This window comes from Salvia miltiorrhiza, chromosome 4 (assembly GCF_028751815.1).
Source record: "Salvia miltiorrhiza cultivar Shanhuang (shh) chromosome 4, IMPLAD_Smil_shh, whole genome shotgun sequence".
In the NCBI taxonomy this organism is placed as follows: domain Eukaryota; kingdom Viridiplantae; phylum Streptophyta; class Magnoliopsida; order Lamiales; family Lamiaceae; genus Salvia; species Salvia miltiorrhiza.
Genome location: NC_080390.1, coordinates 51227915 through 51245142, shown reverse-complemented (window position 1 = coordinate 51245142; position 17228 = coordinate 51227915). Strand labels below are relative to the sequence as shown.

Genomic DNA, 17228 nt, shown 5'->3' with positions numbered 1-17228 from the left:
CACAGACCGATTGCAACGATCATATCATCTTTGCTATTGAAATACATATTCTTTGACAACTCCCGAGGCAATAGCTGATAATCTTCAATATCCACAAGTGCCGCTGCGGCGTCCAACGGGATAACCGGTACTAACCAATTAGTTAGTTCATCTGCTCCAGGAACCTGTTCGTCATCATCCTCGTCGATCTGCAAATTCTGCCAACCTGCATATTCAATCCCCGCCCTTCTCACGTTCTCTGTCTCCGACAAGTCTTCAGAGGCGCTTGTATCAGTCTCGGCTTCAGACGATGGAACATAATCTTCATCTACATTACCAGCATCCTCCACGAACTGAGGCTCGTACGTATATTGATCATCAGCTGGACCCCAACAACGATCAGTTATTAGGCGATCGTACTGGTACGGATTTGGCTCATCCCATGAAGGCCAACCCGTTGACTGATCATTACCCCAAGTGACCGACGGTTCAACACTTTGTTGCGCCGGTGAATCTCCGGCTGATAGGTCTAAATAAGCATATATTTGGATTGCTTCCAATCCGTCCCCACCTTCGAATGTTGCACTGGATTCACCTCCATACCCGAAAGATTGAGGGAGATCGAACGAAGGAACATACACTCCTCCACTGTAATCGTCTTCAACAACATAAATCTCAGGAAAATGTGGCTGCGACGCCAGCAACTGAAGCAAATCATTGTCATCGGCAAGAATATTTTTACTGTATACCCTGCCATTTAATCTCTTCGTCAAATAATACAAGCTGTAATTAGTGCTCAATGAATTCTCTATCATCAGCTAATTTATCATGTACACCGTACTGGCCATTGTGTCTCCGAAAATATGCAAATTCTTAGAAGAGCCGCCGATGTACTCATAACCATTGAAGGCACCTCCATCATTAACCACAAAGTATCTCCCATATTCATTCATCTACAGAAAAAATAATAAATAAATAAATATATGATGTAAATGGAATACAATGTTAAAATACAACATATAACATGTTAATACACTCGAAAAACATCTATCCGCCCGGGGAAGTAGCCGAGGAAATGTGTCCGGCCGTGTATTACATGATATATAATTACACACGGCCGGACATATTTTCAAGGACACTTGTCCGGGCGGATACATAATTTTCGAGCATAATAACATGAGTTATGTAGCAATATATATGTATAGAACTAAAATGCAACTAATAATTACTAATTAATACTTTAAAACATGATAGAATTTGCTCTAATTCACATGTATTTCCTTCAAACGTGACTTTAAATCATAGTATGCTATAATATGCTAATAATTCACATAAGCATATAGGATCAAACAAAACATTGAAAATAAACAATAACCAACTTAAATTACATTTCAAACGTAAAATGACATACCTTTAAACGTTCGGATGAGAGAATTCACAAATAATAGCTTCACCACTTGGAAAATATTAGAATTTCTAATGAGTTTGAGTGTTTTTTTCACTTTGAGTGTTCGGATGAGAGGATGAGAGAATGAGAGAATTCACTCATATATAAACAAAGATTCCTTCATTTCACGTGAATTTCAATGAAATTAGAGTGTTTGACATGAATACTTTACTGACAAAGCTATTTCACATCATATTTGTCGTTTATCATCAATTAAAAAAAAAAAAATTATGTCCCTTAATTGAAGGCTAATTAATCGATGGAATATAAATACAAAAAATTAACACAATCCATATTAGCACTCAAAACACACATAGGAACCAAAAAAACATCTATCCGACCGGAACATATATGTGTCCGCCCGGTGAAACCTTGTGTCCGGTCGGACACTTGTTTTTCCCGGTCGGACGCTTGTTTTTTTTTTCCAATGTGTGTTTTGAGTGCTAATATCGATTGTGTTAATTTTTAGTATTTATTTTCCATTGATTAATTAGCCTACGATTTACTTGTAAAACCTTCGATTTTAATTCAAAAATAAATAAATATTATTTTCTCTGTCAGTATTTCACATGTTCCAACACATATTTGACCGATTTCAATGTTTAAATTGATGAATTGATGTTTTTCTTACACTTTAACAACTTTTGTCATAGATGTGTAAGAACTTTTGCGGAAAACAATGCACATCCATCACATTCAAAGGGCATTTTCGGTTCTTCACTTATTTAGGGCATGTAGTGCTTTGCATGATAAGGGTGGGCATTTTTCAAATTATTCATAAGAGAAAGGGCACTTTAAATTTTGCCTCTTTACTCTCTATTACTATATCACTCCCACTTTCATAAAAAATGACTATCTCTAGATATTTCCACATACAAATTAAATTTTCCACAGTAAAATGGCAAGAAACCACTGAAGGTATGGTAACGGGAAAATAAGTGGAGTTTTAAATTTCAGGAAGAAACAATAGGGCCGGATGGCCCTATTGGTGATTGAAATTTAAATTTTGTCCACAAAATTTAAAACATCAATATTTAGCCATCTTTTATGTGCTCTACCTAATTTACCCTTTAACCCAATAGATCCAACAACTTCATTTGACCCGGATCCAGATTTAGGGATTAACCCATACCTTGTCTACCCCCAGACCCCCGACCCCACCCACCCACCCACCCACCCCTCCCCCCACCACCCACCCCAAGCCAAAAAAAAAAAAAAAAAAATTTTTTTACTTCCCCTGCTTGTCTACCCCCAGACCCCCGACCCCACCCACCCCCCACCTACCCACCCACCCCCCCTACCACCCACCCCCAAGCTAAAAAAAAAAAAAATTTTTTTTACTTTCCCTGCCTTGTCTACCCCCAGACCCCCGACCCCACCCACCCCCCACCTACCCACCCACCCCCCCACCACCCACCCCCAAGCCAAAAAAAAAATTTTTTTTTACTTCCCCTGCCTTGTCTACCCCCAGACCCCCGACCCCACCCACCCCCCACCCACCCCCAAGCCAAAAAAAAATTTTTTTTTTTTACTTCCCCTGCCTTGTCTACCCCCCAGACCCCCGACCCCACCCACCCCCCACCCACCCACCCCCCCAAGCCAAATTTTTTTTTTTTTTTACTTTCCCCGCCTTGTCTACCCCCCAGACCCCCGACCCCACCCACCCCCAAGCCAAAATTTTTTTTTTTACTTCCCCTGCCTTGTCTACCCCCCGACCCCCCCACCCCCCCCCCACCACTCACCCCCATAAGTGTTAAAAAGGCCATTTTACTTTATTTTATTTTGGATTTTCGTTGGCACTTATGGCACTAATAGTGCCATAAGTGCCATAAAATAAAATAATAAAGTAAAATTTTTTGGCTTGGGGGTGGGTGGGGTCGGGGGTCTGGGGGGTAGACAGGGTAGGGGGAGTAAAAAAAAAATTCGTTGGCACTTATGGCACTATTAGTGCCATAAGTGCCATAAAATAAAATAATAAAGTAAAATTTTTTGGCTTGGGGGTGAGTGGGGTGGGTGGGGTCGGGGGTCTGGGGGGTAGACAGGGCAGGGGAAGTAAAAAAAAAAAATTCGTTGGCACTTATGGCACTATTAGTGCCATAAGTGCCATAAAATAAAATAATAAAGTAAAATTTTTTGGCTTGGGGGTGGGTGGGGTCGGGGGTCTGGGGGGTAGACAGGGCAGGGGGAGTAAAAAAAAATTTCGTTGGCACTTATGGCACTATAAGTGCCATAAGTGCCTAACCCGACCCGCGTGCCTGATCCTACCCGGCACGCGACCCGCGCTCCTGACCCTACTCAGTCCGCCCAATTAAGGGCAAAAACGTCCCAAAGCTATAAAAATGGCCAAAATTTGTGTTTTTTCAATGTGTGGCCATAAATTGTGTTTTATGCTTCATTTTGGCTACTTCAAAATTTTACTCTTTCAGGAATGTAATTAATTGTGTAAGTAAACCGGTATATAGTCATATCATCAACTTTGATAATTCTATTTATTTATTTGTCCTTGAAACTGCTATTTTCTTATTTATTTGAGATGATATTAGCTGCAAATTCTATGGTGGACTTACTACTCATATTAATTAAGTTATTTATTTTATATATACCCTAAAAGAAGAAGAAGAAGAAGATGATGCAGGTAGAAGCGTGAAATATATTTGATATTGACAAATATACGAACTCCGTTGATAACCATTGTATGCCGGAATACGTACAATAAGTGTTAATTCGTTGATTCACTCATGAATACCGGAAGAACACCGCAAGAAGGGAACAATCCCACCCTCTACATTTTAACTCTCAATTCGACTCCCATAAAACATAAATAAAACTCCTATTTATAATAAAATCCTAAACATCTAAAAGGAAACAAAATAACTTGACCAACAAGACAAATCAATAATTAAAGATATAATATATTATACGATTCTATCTTCATCATTCTCTCCATCCTTGAAACGATTCGTCCTCGAATCGAAAACGTCCTTGATGATGTTCTGCATAGGGTCGATCATATTGACCGTGTAGGAAGTCAAAGATCTCTCGATTCTGTGCTCGTAATTCCTTGAATTGTTGAGACAGAAGATCGTCGTCACGATGGAGATAATCTTGAACATTCTGAACGGTTGATTGACGGGGAGACATCGCGTAGGAGCGTAGCAAGGCTCTGATACCAACTGATGCAGGTAGAAGCGTGAAATATATTTGATATTGACAAATATACGAACTCCGTTGATAACCATTGTATGCCGGAATACGTACAATAAGGGTTAATCCGTTGATTCACTCATGAATACCGAAAGAACACCGCAAGAAGGGAACAATCCCACCCTCTACATTTTAACTCTCAATTCGACTCCCATAAAATATAAATAAAACTCCTATTTATAATAAAACCCTAAACATCTAAAAGGAAACAAAATAACTTGACCAACAAGACAAATCAATAATTAAAAATATAATATATTATACGATTCTATCTTCATCAGAAGAGAAAATAATCAGAGCCTAATCATATTTCGATGTTTGCATCAACTTTTAATTATCCAGATTAGCACTCATACCCCCCCCCCCCCCCCCCCCCCCCCCACACACACACAAAAAAAGGCAAAAAAAAAAAAAACTACAGAACTTGTCGAGCTGGCTTCACTAGAATTTGAACTTTTGAGCATCATAAAAAATAAAGTGCTATTAATTCATTTCATATTTTCGGAGTGACACTGAAGTTGGACATTCAAGAGAAAAGTATACAAAAGGGGCTTATTATCTATCTTTTATGATATACTACTATATTTAATTTCTGATGAGGCTCCAAATTTATTTTGGTTAATTATGAGAATATGATTCTCATTTAATTTCAATAATGGCGTTTGTTAGTTATTTGTTACAGTTGTTAGGAGTATAAAGTATAAGGGTGTGTTTGATTTTTATCCCTCTAAATGAAGGGATAACAAAAATGTATGCCTTTAAATGTTTGCTTTCTTATTCCACATTTTACACAAACATTTTCTTTCCTTATTTTCACTTCAAGGAGGGATAATATTATTCCTCCATTTTGATGTGATAATATTATCCATCCTTGAAGTGAAAATAAGGAAGGAAAAATGGTGTTTGTGTAAAATGTGGAATAAGAAAGCAAACATTTAAAGGCATAAATTTTTGTTATCGCTCCATTTAGAGGGATAAAAAGCAAACACACCGTAAAGGTATTGAATATTAGTTGAACTTAATTTTGGTAGATGGGTTTAGGGTGATAGTCCTCAAGTCAATTTCTTTTGATATTTGTAAAGACCTACATCAGCCCATCAAAGCGAAACTAAAGAAGATGGGTTCGATAGAGTGGGAACTCCTTGATAGGAAGACGATTGATATGTTATTGTTGTCTATGAAGGTTACCTACCACACAATACGGGCCAAGTCGATGAGGGATATATTGGCGATTTCGTAGGAGATGTATCAGAAATCGTCAACAACGAACAAAGGTTTATCTATGAGATGATATTCCAGTGCATGAATATCTAAACGGGTTCAACATGATCATTGCACAATTATATAAGCTTAATTGAAATTGAGTTTGATGACGAAGTTCGTGCCCTAATTATATTATCTCTCTGCCAGAAAGTTGGGCCAACAAAGTGGAAACAATTAGAGTTTAATTAGCGAAGGTGAAGTTTCATTTTGACCAAGTGCAAGATTTGATGATTGGCGAAGAGATTTGTAGGAAAGAATCTAGATACTCACAATCACTTGAACACGAAAGAAACATGTAGATCGAAAGAAAGAAAAAAAACAAGGAATGGTCGAAGTCCAAAGAAAAGAGCAAATTAGGAAGAACTTCAATATTCAATCAAGTGTTGGAATTGTGATGAGTGTGACATTACAAAGGACAGTGTGAAGCAACAAAGAGAAACAAAAAGGATCGAGAAAACTATAGTCTACAAACACAACTGCAGATGATTTTGGAAATGTGTTGTTTATAAGTGTGAGAAATTGAAGCTATACATAGCTTCATTTGACCTTGGAACTTGACGGTGCTAGGCGAATATGTGAGGAGAACAAGAAGGTTTGGTTATTTGGGAATTTAGTTTCCAAGTGAGAGATTGTTGGAATATAGAGTTAAAAGGTACTAAACACTAGAATTTGATGCTAGCGCTCCAACTCACTATTGAGTTGGTTGGGGGGCAACCTCTCCTTGCACGGGGTTCTCCCTAGCATAAGATTGTTATTTCTGAGGCCACACAAAATTCTTATGGATTTAAATTTTAGGACTCAATTAATTGCTTATAAATAGTCGTTCTTCCATTGTGTATATTCAAAAAATATAATGAAAATTTGTTTATTAATTTGATATTGTCTCCAAATTTAATCTCATAAAAATAAATTGGATAATCAATTTTCGTATGTTCTTTTTATTTTCATAATTATACTATATGTTGTTTCCTAACAAGAGCAAGCAAATAAAAATCTACACTAAAAATATTCAACATACCACAAGAAATCATATAGTATCATCTATATTTCACATATACATGAAATACGTAATACATAGTAATAAAGATTACTCCAATGCAGCATTTGTAACACCAATAATTTATGAATTGCGATACAATCATATATGGTTGGGATCCCTATAAATGAAGTTAACTTTTGCAGTTAGATTAAGTAAATGGATTTGTCATGTCACAGACCTTTTTATTTTTCACTAGAAAGGAGCATGTGATATGTTACAATACTCGACTCTCAAATATTTTAACCTCAATCATTGCTGCTTCCCACGTCTTATTTCTCATTATCATGCTAATACCACTCATTATTTCACATGATTTCTCTCGACATTGATTTTCTTCAATATATTTCTTAAAATATTTCTAAAATATATAAATGTATAGCCTTGCAAGGAAATTTAAGGGAGTACACTCACAAATTTGCAATTTTCAGTAGAGAACTTCAAGAAAGCAACACATTGGATCTTGTGAAAAGTGAAAAAAGAAGAAAAGAAAGGCTAGTATTTTAAGTTGGGGGTAACGAAGAATTGAATCATAATTGGGACTAGAAATACACCCTCAACCCCCAACCCCACCCCAACCCCCAAATTTAAATACTATTACCAAATTTGCTAACTAAACCCACCTCAAACTAAATTTCCAACTGTTGTGAAGCCTTGAAGTTTTAGGTTTAAAATAAGACTAGATTAATTAGGTATCAGGGTCGCACTCCCTTGGTTACATTTTAAAATATTACTCCAATCAAATTTTATTGATAAACACATATATATATAAGATCGTTTTCTTCAATTCCAAAAAAAAAAGACATTGTTTTCTTCAATAATTTAATATATGTAGCTTTGATTGATTGGGTAAAGTGGCAAAGGACTACAGTTTAGAATGCTTAGTTACAAACTCCTTCAATGCCAATTGTTGCTCTATATTATTAGTATTATTTTTTGCCAACGTTTTCATTCCTTTATTTTATTAAAAACATTAGTGAGGCATGTAGTCTTTAATTATTCCTTTTGCCAATAATTTCATTCTCTTACGTTTTCAGGGCCGTTTCTTGCCGTTAATTTGTTGGGTTTAAATGCACCCTTTTTATGGACTTCGGGGCTGTATTTGGGCCAAGGTCGAGAATGGGGGGTATACGCGCAAGTTAACTTAATTTTTTTTTTATTTTTTTTTATTTCTAAGTGGCGTCAATGTGATTTCGATCCCAATCGGCGGTGGAGAGGGGATCTCCTTATCCTCCCCTTACTACCTCGATCCCGTCGCAATCGGCGCATACAGTGCTATTTCGAGGGGGATTTCCGTTGACGCCGGCACAATCGACCGCGATTTCCCAGTCGACGTCATCTTCAGCGATGGCAGAAAATTCTTCGGTGTGTCCCTCTACTCTGGCGTGCCCCTCAACGGCAAAATACACAATTTAATTTATCCGGGAGACGACGACGATGGCACAACAGGGGGGAGCTGTCGGTGTCGGCACTGGGGGTGAGCTCGTTAGCACTGGTGCCGGTGGAGCGGTCACAATGGGAGGTGAAGCTGGAGGAGTTGAGACCGGAGGTGCAGTCAAGAGTTTTTTTATGGCGATGAAGGTCGGATTTCGTCGAAGGCTGGCCGAAAAAGTTTTAAGGGGCGAAATTCATAATTTAGATTAAAAAAATAAGTTAACGGAGAGATAACGGCCGTTAACTCGCAGGGTTTAAATACACCATTTTTGTAGACTATGAGGATGTATTTGGGCCAAAGTCAAGAATTAGGAATGATACGCTCTAGGGATATTTAATTTAATGGTGAATTTGTACCTTAACCATTATATGTATAACCTTCACTTATTTATGGTCAAGGTTAAACAAATATGGACCATTATGGAAGTGTATGCCTTAGTATGTAGTTGGGCACTAAATTTAGGCCACTCGTCATAATTACATAAATTAATCAACTCTTTAATGAAAGCTCTTTATTTAGGCCATGTTTTATCTAGAAAAGTTGATGCCATCCTTTAGGCCCCACTTTCCATTGGTAGGATCAAATCTACAATTTAAACTCAACACAACAATGCACGTAGGGATGTCAATCGGGCCAGCTCACTCGGTTTCGGGCCAGCCCATTCGGTTTCGGGTTATTTTCAGTTCGGGCTAGTCGGTTTTTTTATTTTTCGGGCTTAAATTTTTCGACCCTAACCCTAACCCACTCGGTTTCGGGCTAGCCCGTTCGGGCCCACAAGTTTTACGATTTTTTTATATGTTTATTTTTTTATAGATAATCATATACTTGTAATAAAAATATGTCGTATTTTTTAAATCAAGACATTTCGCTTTATTTTAGATACAAAAATCAGTGTTTTTTTAATATAAGTTTACATAATATATAACTTTAATTTCGTTTCTGATAAAAATTGTATATAGATTTAACATAAATCACAATCTTTCTATGACTTTTATATCATAGATTTTTGTTATTAACCTTTGGAAAAAATCAAAACATATTCTACAAACATCAAAATGTTATTATCGAATTAAAAAGTAAAGTATTAAAGTTTAAAAATCAATTATTAAGAATGTGTTCGGTTAATCGGGCCAACCCACTCGGTTTTCGGGCCAACCCTATCGAGCTCGGGTTATTTTTGGTTCGGGCCATTCGGGCTAAATTTTTTTCGGGCTAAAAATTTTCAGCCCTAACCCACCTTTTTTATCGGTCTATTCGGGTCGACCCGTCGGTTTCGGGCTTTTTTGACATCCCTAAATGCTCGTCATATATACAATAAATACTCACACACACAAAAATATATATTTAGTGGTAAATTAATTAATGTTTAAAATTAAAAATTTTATATTTGAATTCATCGTCACATGATACGAGGTTAGGCTCCAGCTGACCAGGCCCTAATATCCTCAACGTTAGGTCTAGTGGAGTGGCTAAAGTGCCAATCCATCACTATCCAACAACTTCACTCACTAAAACCAAACAAGAGATCAAATAGTAATTATTAAACAAAGAAAAGAATGGTTTGATCATTCTTGGGAGGTATGGTTGGTGATGACATTAGTATGCTACTTAATGACTGCATAGATGAGAGAATCTTTTTTATTTAACAAAATCTGGTCTCACCCAAAAAATAAAAGAAGTTCCCTACACTTTTTTTATGATGTTACCACTTATTACAATGCAAAAGTCAAATAAAAAGAAACATAGATCATGAACAAGACCATACTTTTTAGCTGTGTCAAATTGTAATTGATGTGTCAGCTCAAACCTACAAACTAAATATCAAATGTTAAAAGTAAATTTTATAATTAAGTCAATTTTCACTGATTGAATCGAGCTTTAATAAAGTTGAAGTCTTTAGGGGTGATCTCAGCAAGTTATGAACAGGAAAAAAATAGCATTTTCTTCATCAATCTGTATCCAACAAATTAACTTGCGATTAAAGACAAGCATGTCTGATGGTATAGACTAGTTTCAATCTCGAAAAACACATGTCACGTGTATATTGATGATGAAACGAAAAATATGCTTGATAATCTACCGTTCCATCACAGGACAGAATGTATCTACAGTTTTGATTCATCGATAAATGCCACGCTGTCTTTACCGTTTTTCCAATGAAGATTGCATACAGAAGTAGCAGCTGACATTCTTTGAATGGAAATCTTTGTTTTCAAACACTTCACTTCTCTGAGGAGCTCTCGTCGTAGGGCAACTTGCAGGGAGACATCCGGTCTTTGGATTTGTATTGCCCGAGCATTTCAGCAACGGTTCTGCAGCGACACTGGTTTCCTGGCCTTAAAACATCTCCATAGACGGCCATTTCAATGACGTCGAGCTCCTTGTCTGTATCCAAAGATGACAACATAACTCTTCAAAGTAAAATCAAATGATACAGTTTAATTCAATCAAACTCCAGAAAGATGCTAAGTTTTTTTAGATAGATTAAGTGATTCTTCATCAGTGTTTCAATCATAAAATTTGAAGGCAGGTCCACTTTCTGCTTCAGAAACTATTAGGACATCCAAAGAGTTTCATCAAATATAGATGATCTCAACAACTTGAAGAAAACAAGAAAGCTTCTTTGCAGACATTAAAAAAGTATCATCAAATGCACACCGACCCAATGGTTATTAGGCCAATCTCCCCGATACATAACAAAATGCTGAACCAAGGTCGGTCACCTCATCTATACAATGGTTTATAACTGCACAACTCTGAAATCCGTTATGGATATTCAGAAAACACTTTTACCTAATCACAAAAGTCTCTATTGCATGACTAGTGTCACACTAAAGGTATCCATCCACAAAAGTGGTTCACAAGATTAGTGTCAAATGAAATAGTTACTCCTTACAAGTGATGGCAAAAGATACTGCTATTAAATTCTTATGAACAAGGTTCATTCTATGGGAAGAGGCGACTATTACCATTATTTAAGCTGCGTTAAGTAATTGAAAATTATATATGCTCCAAGAACATATAAATATGTCTTCACATCATTTCCTTTTTCCTCAGGTCTACATAAGAACTGGCATACTGACTCAAGCTTAGTTTGGCTAAAACGCATCATTAAACAGATAATTGATTTGATCGTCCAAGAACTATAACCACATTGATAAAAGGATTAAAACATTAGTAGGTTTAGCATACCACTAAATCATACAGAGAACAATATTCATATATAAGTTCATATACAATAAGGGTAACTTTAAGTTCAAGGAATACGGGATCATGGAACTTTTGATTGCTGGTGTTCATCTATACAATAATTGAAAATTTGAAATAAATCATAGATGCAGATATTTAAAACATAGATAGTTGAAGATAGTTCTTCTCCAAGATATTTAAAGCCTGTTTTCACTAGTAGCAAGGTCAGCTAAAGATAGTTCTTCTCCAACGTGCAGAAAAATGCCAACATATTAGTAGTATTATTCAGTGAAATGTCCTCCTAAATAAACTCCATCCAATTTTTAAACAACCCGCCCCTATTTCTATGCCTTTCTAACATCCGTCTTAGCATACACAACACTGCTACCACCATCTTAAGCAACTATTATTGGGTGATGGCTCACATATAAAACCATTTACAATAAACAAAGCATCTTAATTTCAAGGAAATGAAGAAAAATCACTTACTTACTAGATATAAGACGCGTCTCACTCACAGTCACAGTCACAGCCTATTTCATACTATAAGTCAATCAATTCATCCCAAGACAGACCTTTCCCCTTTACAAGATGCTTCATTTACCATTACAAGCACTTGCACATGAAAGCAAATAACTCACTGCATTGATAATACACAAACAAACAAAGAACAAGAACATCAAGAAGCGAAGTTTTGTATACCAGTGAACTTAACGTCACAAGAGTAGCCTTTCAACGTCGAACCATCGATCCTCTCCTTATCCGATTTGAATCTGTTCACCCTTGTCTGGAGAATCTGGCAATTCTCTGCTACAGACTCACCACCTGCACAAAGCTGCCACAACTTACCTCCAACCTCCGCAAATTTTCCATGGAAAAAAATAAAAATAAACAAGTTTCAGAAAGGCCACAATCAGAGCAGCAATCTTGAATCATCAACAATCAAAATCCCCTCGATTTCTTGCAAATTCCATTTCAGAACTTGTGTAAAAAAGGCCAAATCTATGATAAGAGAACACAAATTACCAAGAAAGATAAATGTCTCCCAAAAAAAAAACATATAATCTCATACTTCCCAAGAAAACATCCAAATTATATACATTATTATCCAATCCATCAAAATCAAATTAAACATATAAAATGAATAATCCTTGTTGAATTTGTGTTCGAGGCCACTTAACAAAGGAAAAAAGAAATAGCAAGTAGGGACCTTTGGAAAAGGGAAGGACGTGGTCATACTCAAAGCAGAGGCAGCCTTGGCAGTTGCAGAAGCGTTTGCAGACGACGTTGCCGGCGGCGTCCTTGCGCCACCGCTCCGGGTGGCGGCCGGGCACCGTGTCGGCCTTGGCCCAGCACATGCTCTTGGCCTTAGTGTCGAAGAATCTGGGGCGGTCCTCCTCCTTCTGCTTCCGAGCTCGCGGCGGCGACGACGAACCCGACGCCGAGCTCATACTTGCCTTCTTCCGGTCGACTGGGAAACAGATTTTGTTTTTCCTTGTGCAGTAATTTTATTGGTTGAAATCGATGATTTGATGGCTATTTCTGGAGTGTATTTTTTGAAGCTCAAAAAATAATTGAACTTTGGATTTATAGCATTTTTTTAGCGGTAAAAGAGCTTAAATTAAGATAAATCCCGATGAAGAATATCTGAAAGCCAGCTCCGAAAAGTTGACCTCCAAATCGTTACATTATCAGTAAAACAAGCGAAATTCGACCGCCCCATTAGCCTCTCTCCGAACATGTCGGAAGTCAACAACACAGTGCTCCTTTGCATGAGCGAACACCTCAAACATGTCTTCACACAAGGAATCCAAACTTCTCTTCTCCTCTTTAAACACATGCACCGCAAGAATAGAATCCGAATACACAATCATGGGGCCAAGATCGTGTTGAAGGTTGAAACCGATACCTAGCATAATTGCTTGTAGTTCTCCCATGAGAATAGTATGAGTCTGCCCAATTCTTTGTGCCACCGCTGCAACAGGAGTCCCTCTGTGATCTCGAAAGATCAAACCAGCTCCTGTGCGGAGACCATTCTCATGAATAGAGATATCCACATCCATTCTAAGAACACCTTGCCGCGGAGGAATCCAAGAAATTGAGCCCTCCTTGGGCAGGACCTGCTGCTGCATCGAAACACGAGCACGTGTCTCCTGAAATTGAACCAAGAACCTGCGACAGCTCGCGAAGAAATCCGGATCTGCGATAGGGGTATTCCCGTGCTTGGCATCGCAAAGTCTCCTCCAAATCCACCATAAACAAATAGCAAAAAGGTCCACCCCCTCCGCATCATGGCTCGCCCAAAACTTCCTGCAAACGTCCTCAAAAGGAATAGATCGTATCTCTTTAATGAAACTCCACCAGGGAGTTTGGCTCCACAAACTTTTGACGGTCCTGCAAAAAAGAAGACAATGGGCTATATCGCCCCACTCTTTATGACACCAAGAGCAAAGATCGTGAGTAGGGATGTGGTGACGGCGCAAATTGACATCAGTTGCAATCCAGTTGTGGATGGCTCTCCATAAAAAGATCTTCACTTTAGGCGGCACATTAGTAGTCTAGATATAAGTACATGCTTTGTCTCTAGAACGAGATGAAAGGTTGGGATCCGACTTATAGAATCCAGTGGCTAAATAACCCGTCTTAACAGTATATCTCTCTTTTTCATCAAACACCCAGAATCTAGAATCACAAGTATTGTTTCTAGGGATGTTCAAACTCTCAATAGCCTCCACCTCATGGGGGTAGAAGGCAGCCGCCACCTTCAAGTGATTCCAAGTGCCCTCCTCAGAAATGAAACTTGAAACCTTGGTTTCTCCATCTTCCCGGGGCCTCGCCAAAGCCACACCACTGCAATTCCCCGGGATCCAAGCATCTGTAAAAGCTCGAATATGCTCACCTGTTCCGACCCTCCATCGCAAGCCTTCCTTGAGGAGCTCTTTACCCCAACAAATTGATCTCCACGAGTAAGAAGCATTAGAATTAGGAGTTGCATGCATAAAGTTATCGTCCCTAAAATACCGTCCTCCCAAAACACGCGCGGCCAAAGAATCTGGGAATTTTGTAAGGCGCCAAGCCTGTTTGGCTAAAAGGGCCTTGTTAAAGTCCCCAAGAAGTCGAAAGCCCATACCGCCGATAGACTTCGGTCGACAGAGGGAAGCCTAGGAGGTCCAGTGCATATTATAGCATTAGTTGGCGCATTTTTACTTTTAGTTTTAGAAAAACTTGGATCCGGCAAATTAAATACTCAATTGCGATTGCCGCAAACAATTGATGACTTGAATCACAACAAACGCGCAATTAAAGTTACAAAAAGAGCTAAGTTATGCGGTGTTTAAATTTATTTATTTATTAAAAAATTATAAGTAGACCAAGATAAAAATCAACAAAGAGGCGCATGAATTGAAGAAGTGATTGTTGAATTATGGCAACTTCACTGATAAAGGGAATTTTATGTTATTTTTATAGATAGAAATAATATAGGAGTGGTTTAAAAGAGCTCATATCCCAGTAATATAATGAACTTAATGTGAAATATTATAAATTCACTGATGAATTTAAAAATATTAATTTTTCATTTCTAAAATTTGAAATTATAAGTTTATTTATCAAAGAGATTAATATACAGTAAATCTTCACGATTTAAGGGTTAAAAACGGTTCTTATGCTAAAGTTGAATTTCTTGTATACTTTTATTTGATAAAAGATGTAAGACTTGCAAGCATAGTTTTAATAGTATGTGCTATTCTTTTATCAAAACAAAAATAGTAGGTACCATATTTCTTTTAAATTTCATAATGTTTTTTAAATGACGATTTTTACATTCTTAGGAGAGGAATTATTTAGGCAACCTCTGTTTGAAGATTCCAATCAAGAACCAGACTCCCAAATCATACAATTCTTCAATATCAAATGACAAACAACTTTTACAATATTTATTGGCTTATCCAAACAAATTAACCAATGAAATTGAAGATTCCAAGAATGAGAGATATTATAAAACGATATTGCCACAGTGGTGCTGCTATGCTATGCTATATTGCTATGCTATGCTAAGCTGCATTTCAAAATTCTTCAACGCGAAGGCCATCACGCGGCATCTCGTATGCATCTTTGGATCTCGATTTCTTCACTCCCGCTGTGAAGCATACCTTATCAGACTTGTAGCCTTCCACATTGATGCTGCTCACCTTCACCCACACCAGCACCTTTGTCTTCATCCCCTCTATCCCCGTCAGCTTCCCTCTCGACAACGTGCCCTTCACACGAGTCGAGTACCTCACCACCGACGAGTCCTTGAAGCACACCTCGCACGGAGAGGACATGTACACGATGAGCTTCGACTTTGCCTCCTCGAACTCATAGCATGTTATGTTCTGAGGAAACAGGCCCGCAGGAAGATTGTTCTCTCGGAGGAGATCGGGCAACGACTTCAATGGCTTTCCTGCACGGAGGAGCAACTTAACACATCATGATTCAAGAAAAGATATGATGCAAAATGAATGTGAATATGGAGCAAGTTGATTCATGTACCTTTGAGCTTGTTGAAGATCCATTTCGCCTTCTCTTCCACGGTGTTCGACAAAGTCTGGAATTCGACACAAAATCGCGTTAAGATCATCATGTTTTTTGCAAGAATCGTAGTAGCATATACAAGAATTCCACTATGTCTCAACAGGATAGATATAGAATGAAATGCTGGCCATCAAAGAAAAAATGGAATGCTGTAAATGCAACATACTACAGCAACAGATCTGTACCAATAAATGGAATTTGTGACAACCTAGTAAAGGAAAATAAATTAATCCATCCATTCAGGAAAAAAGACAGAAAGGCCAATATCTTGGAGAATATATCAGCAGATTGGCATCATAACTCAAGAGGTAAATTGGATGGAATCTTTTAAATCTAAATAAAGTATAAGCAATCTGCAATTGGTGATACGGCAGAATTAAACTATCTCCATTCCATCAACATTTCACACATTAAATCACATCATTTTAAGACTGCAATGAGCTCAATTTCTTCCATGGCACCCTCAGTTCTACCTTAAAGGGAGGGGGGAGAATCAAGAATTGTGATTTATTTTGTCAGTCAAGAATTGAAACTCTACCAAAACAATATTAATCAGACATATCTTCAACTGATGCACCAAATACACCCAATTCAGCGCCAATCACGAACAAGGCTGATTTTCACAACCCGCATTCCAATCAAACATAAAAAACAATCATTGAAACACATAAACACACAAAATTCTAACAATAAAGAGGAAGAAAACAGAAACAACCAAAATCCAGAAGAAATAAAGAGAGAGAGAGAGAGAGAGAGAGAGAGAGAGAGAGAGGGCATACGGAGAGGTCTTGAGAGATGTTGGAGATCTCTTCTTTGGCTTTCTTGGAAACCCAAAATGTACCTGCTTTAATGCTCCCAACTTTTACCAATGCTTTCTCCATTTTCAAAAGCTCTCTTCCTCCACTACAAAAGAAATACGAGAATGAAAGGTCTCCCTCTTACTCTTTATGTGTGTGAAATAAAATCCCTCTCCCTCTCCCTCTCACACACTACTAGTGTATGTGTGTGTGTGTGGCACAGCTCATCCAAGATTGGGAATTTGGCATTACACTGGCTCACACTGAAGAAATACCGGCGCCCCGACAAACAAGATTGCGACT

At 37.9% G+C, this 17228-nt stretch overlaps 2 protein-coding genes across 2 annotated transcripts; both read right to left on the bottom strand.

Annotated features, from left to right (window-relative positions):
* Nucleotides 1-10283: 10283 nt before the first annotated feature.
* Nucleotides 10284-13097, bottom strand: LOC131020371 (uncharacterized). Its single transcript, XM_057949138.1, has 3 exons — nucleotides 12764-13097; nucleotides 12256-12378; nucleotides 10284-10749 (listed from the first exon to the last, which is right to left on the bottom strand). The coding sequence occupies exons 1-3, from the start codon at nucleotides 13002-13004 to the stop codon at nucleotides 10586-10588; spliced, it is 528 nt and encodes a 175-aa protein (XP_057805121.1). The 5' UTR covers nucleotides 13005-13097; the 3' UTR covers nucleotides 10284-10585.
* Nucleotides 13098-15438: 2341 nt separating this feature from the next.
* Nucleotides 15439-17228, bottom strand: LOC131020370 (uncharacterized protein At5g01610). Its single transcript, XM_057949137.1, has 3 exons — nucleotides 16908-17228; nucleotides 16087-16141; nucleotides 15439-15997 (listed from the first exon to the last, which is right to left on the bottom strand). The coding sequence occupies exons 1-3, from the start codon at nucleotides 17007-17009 to the stop codon at nucleotides 15618-15620; spliced, it is 537 nt and encodes a 178-aa protein (XP_057805120.1). The 5' UTR covers nucleotides 17010-17228; the 3' UTR covers nucleotides 15439-15617.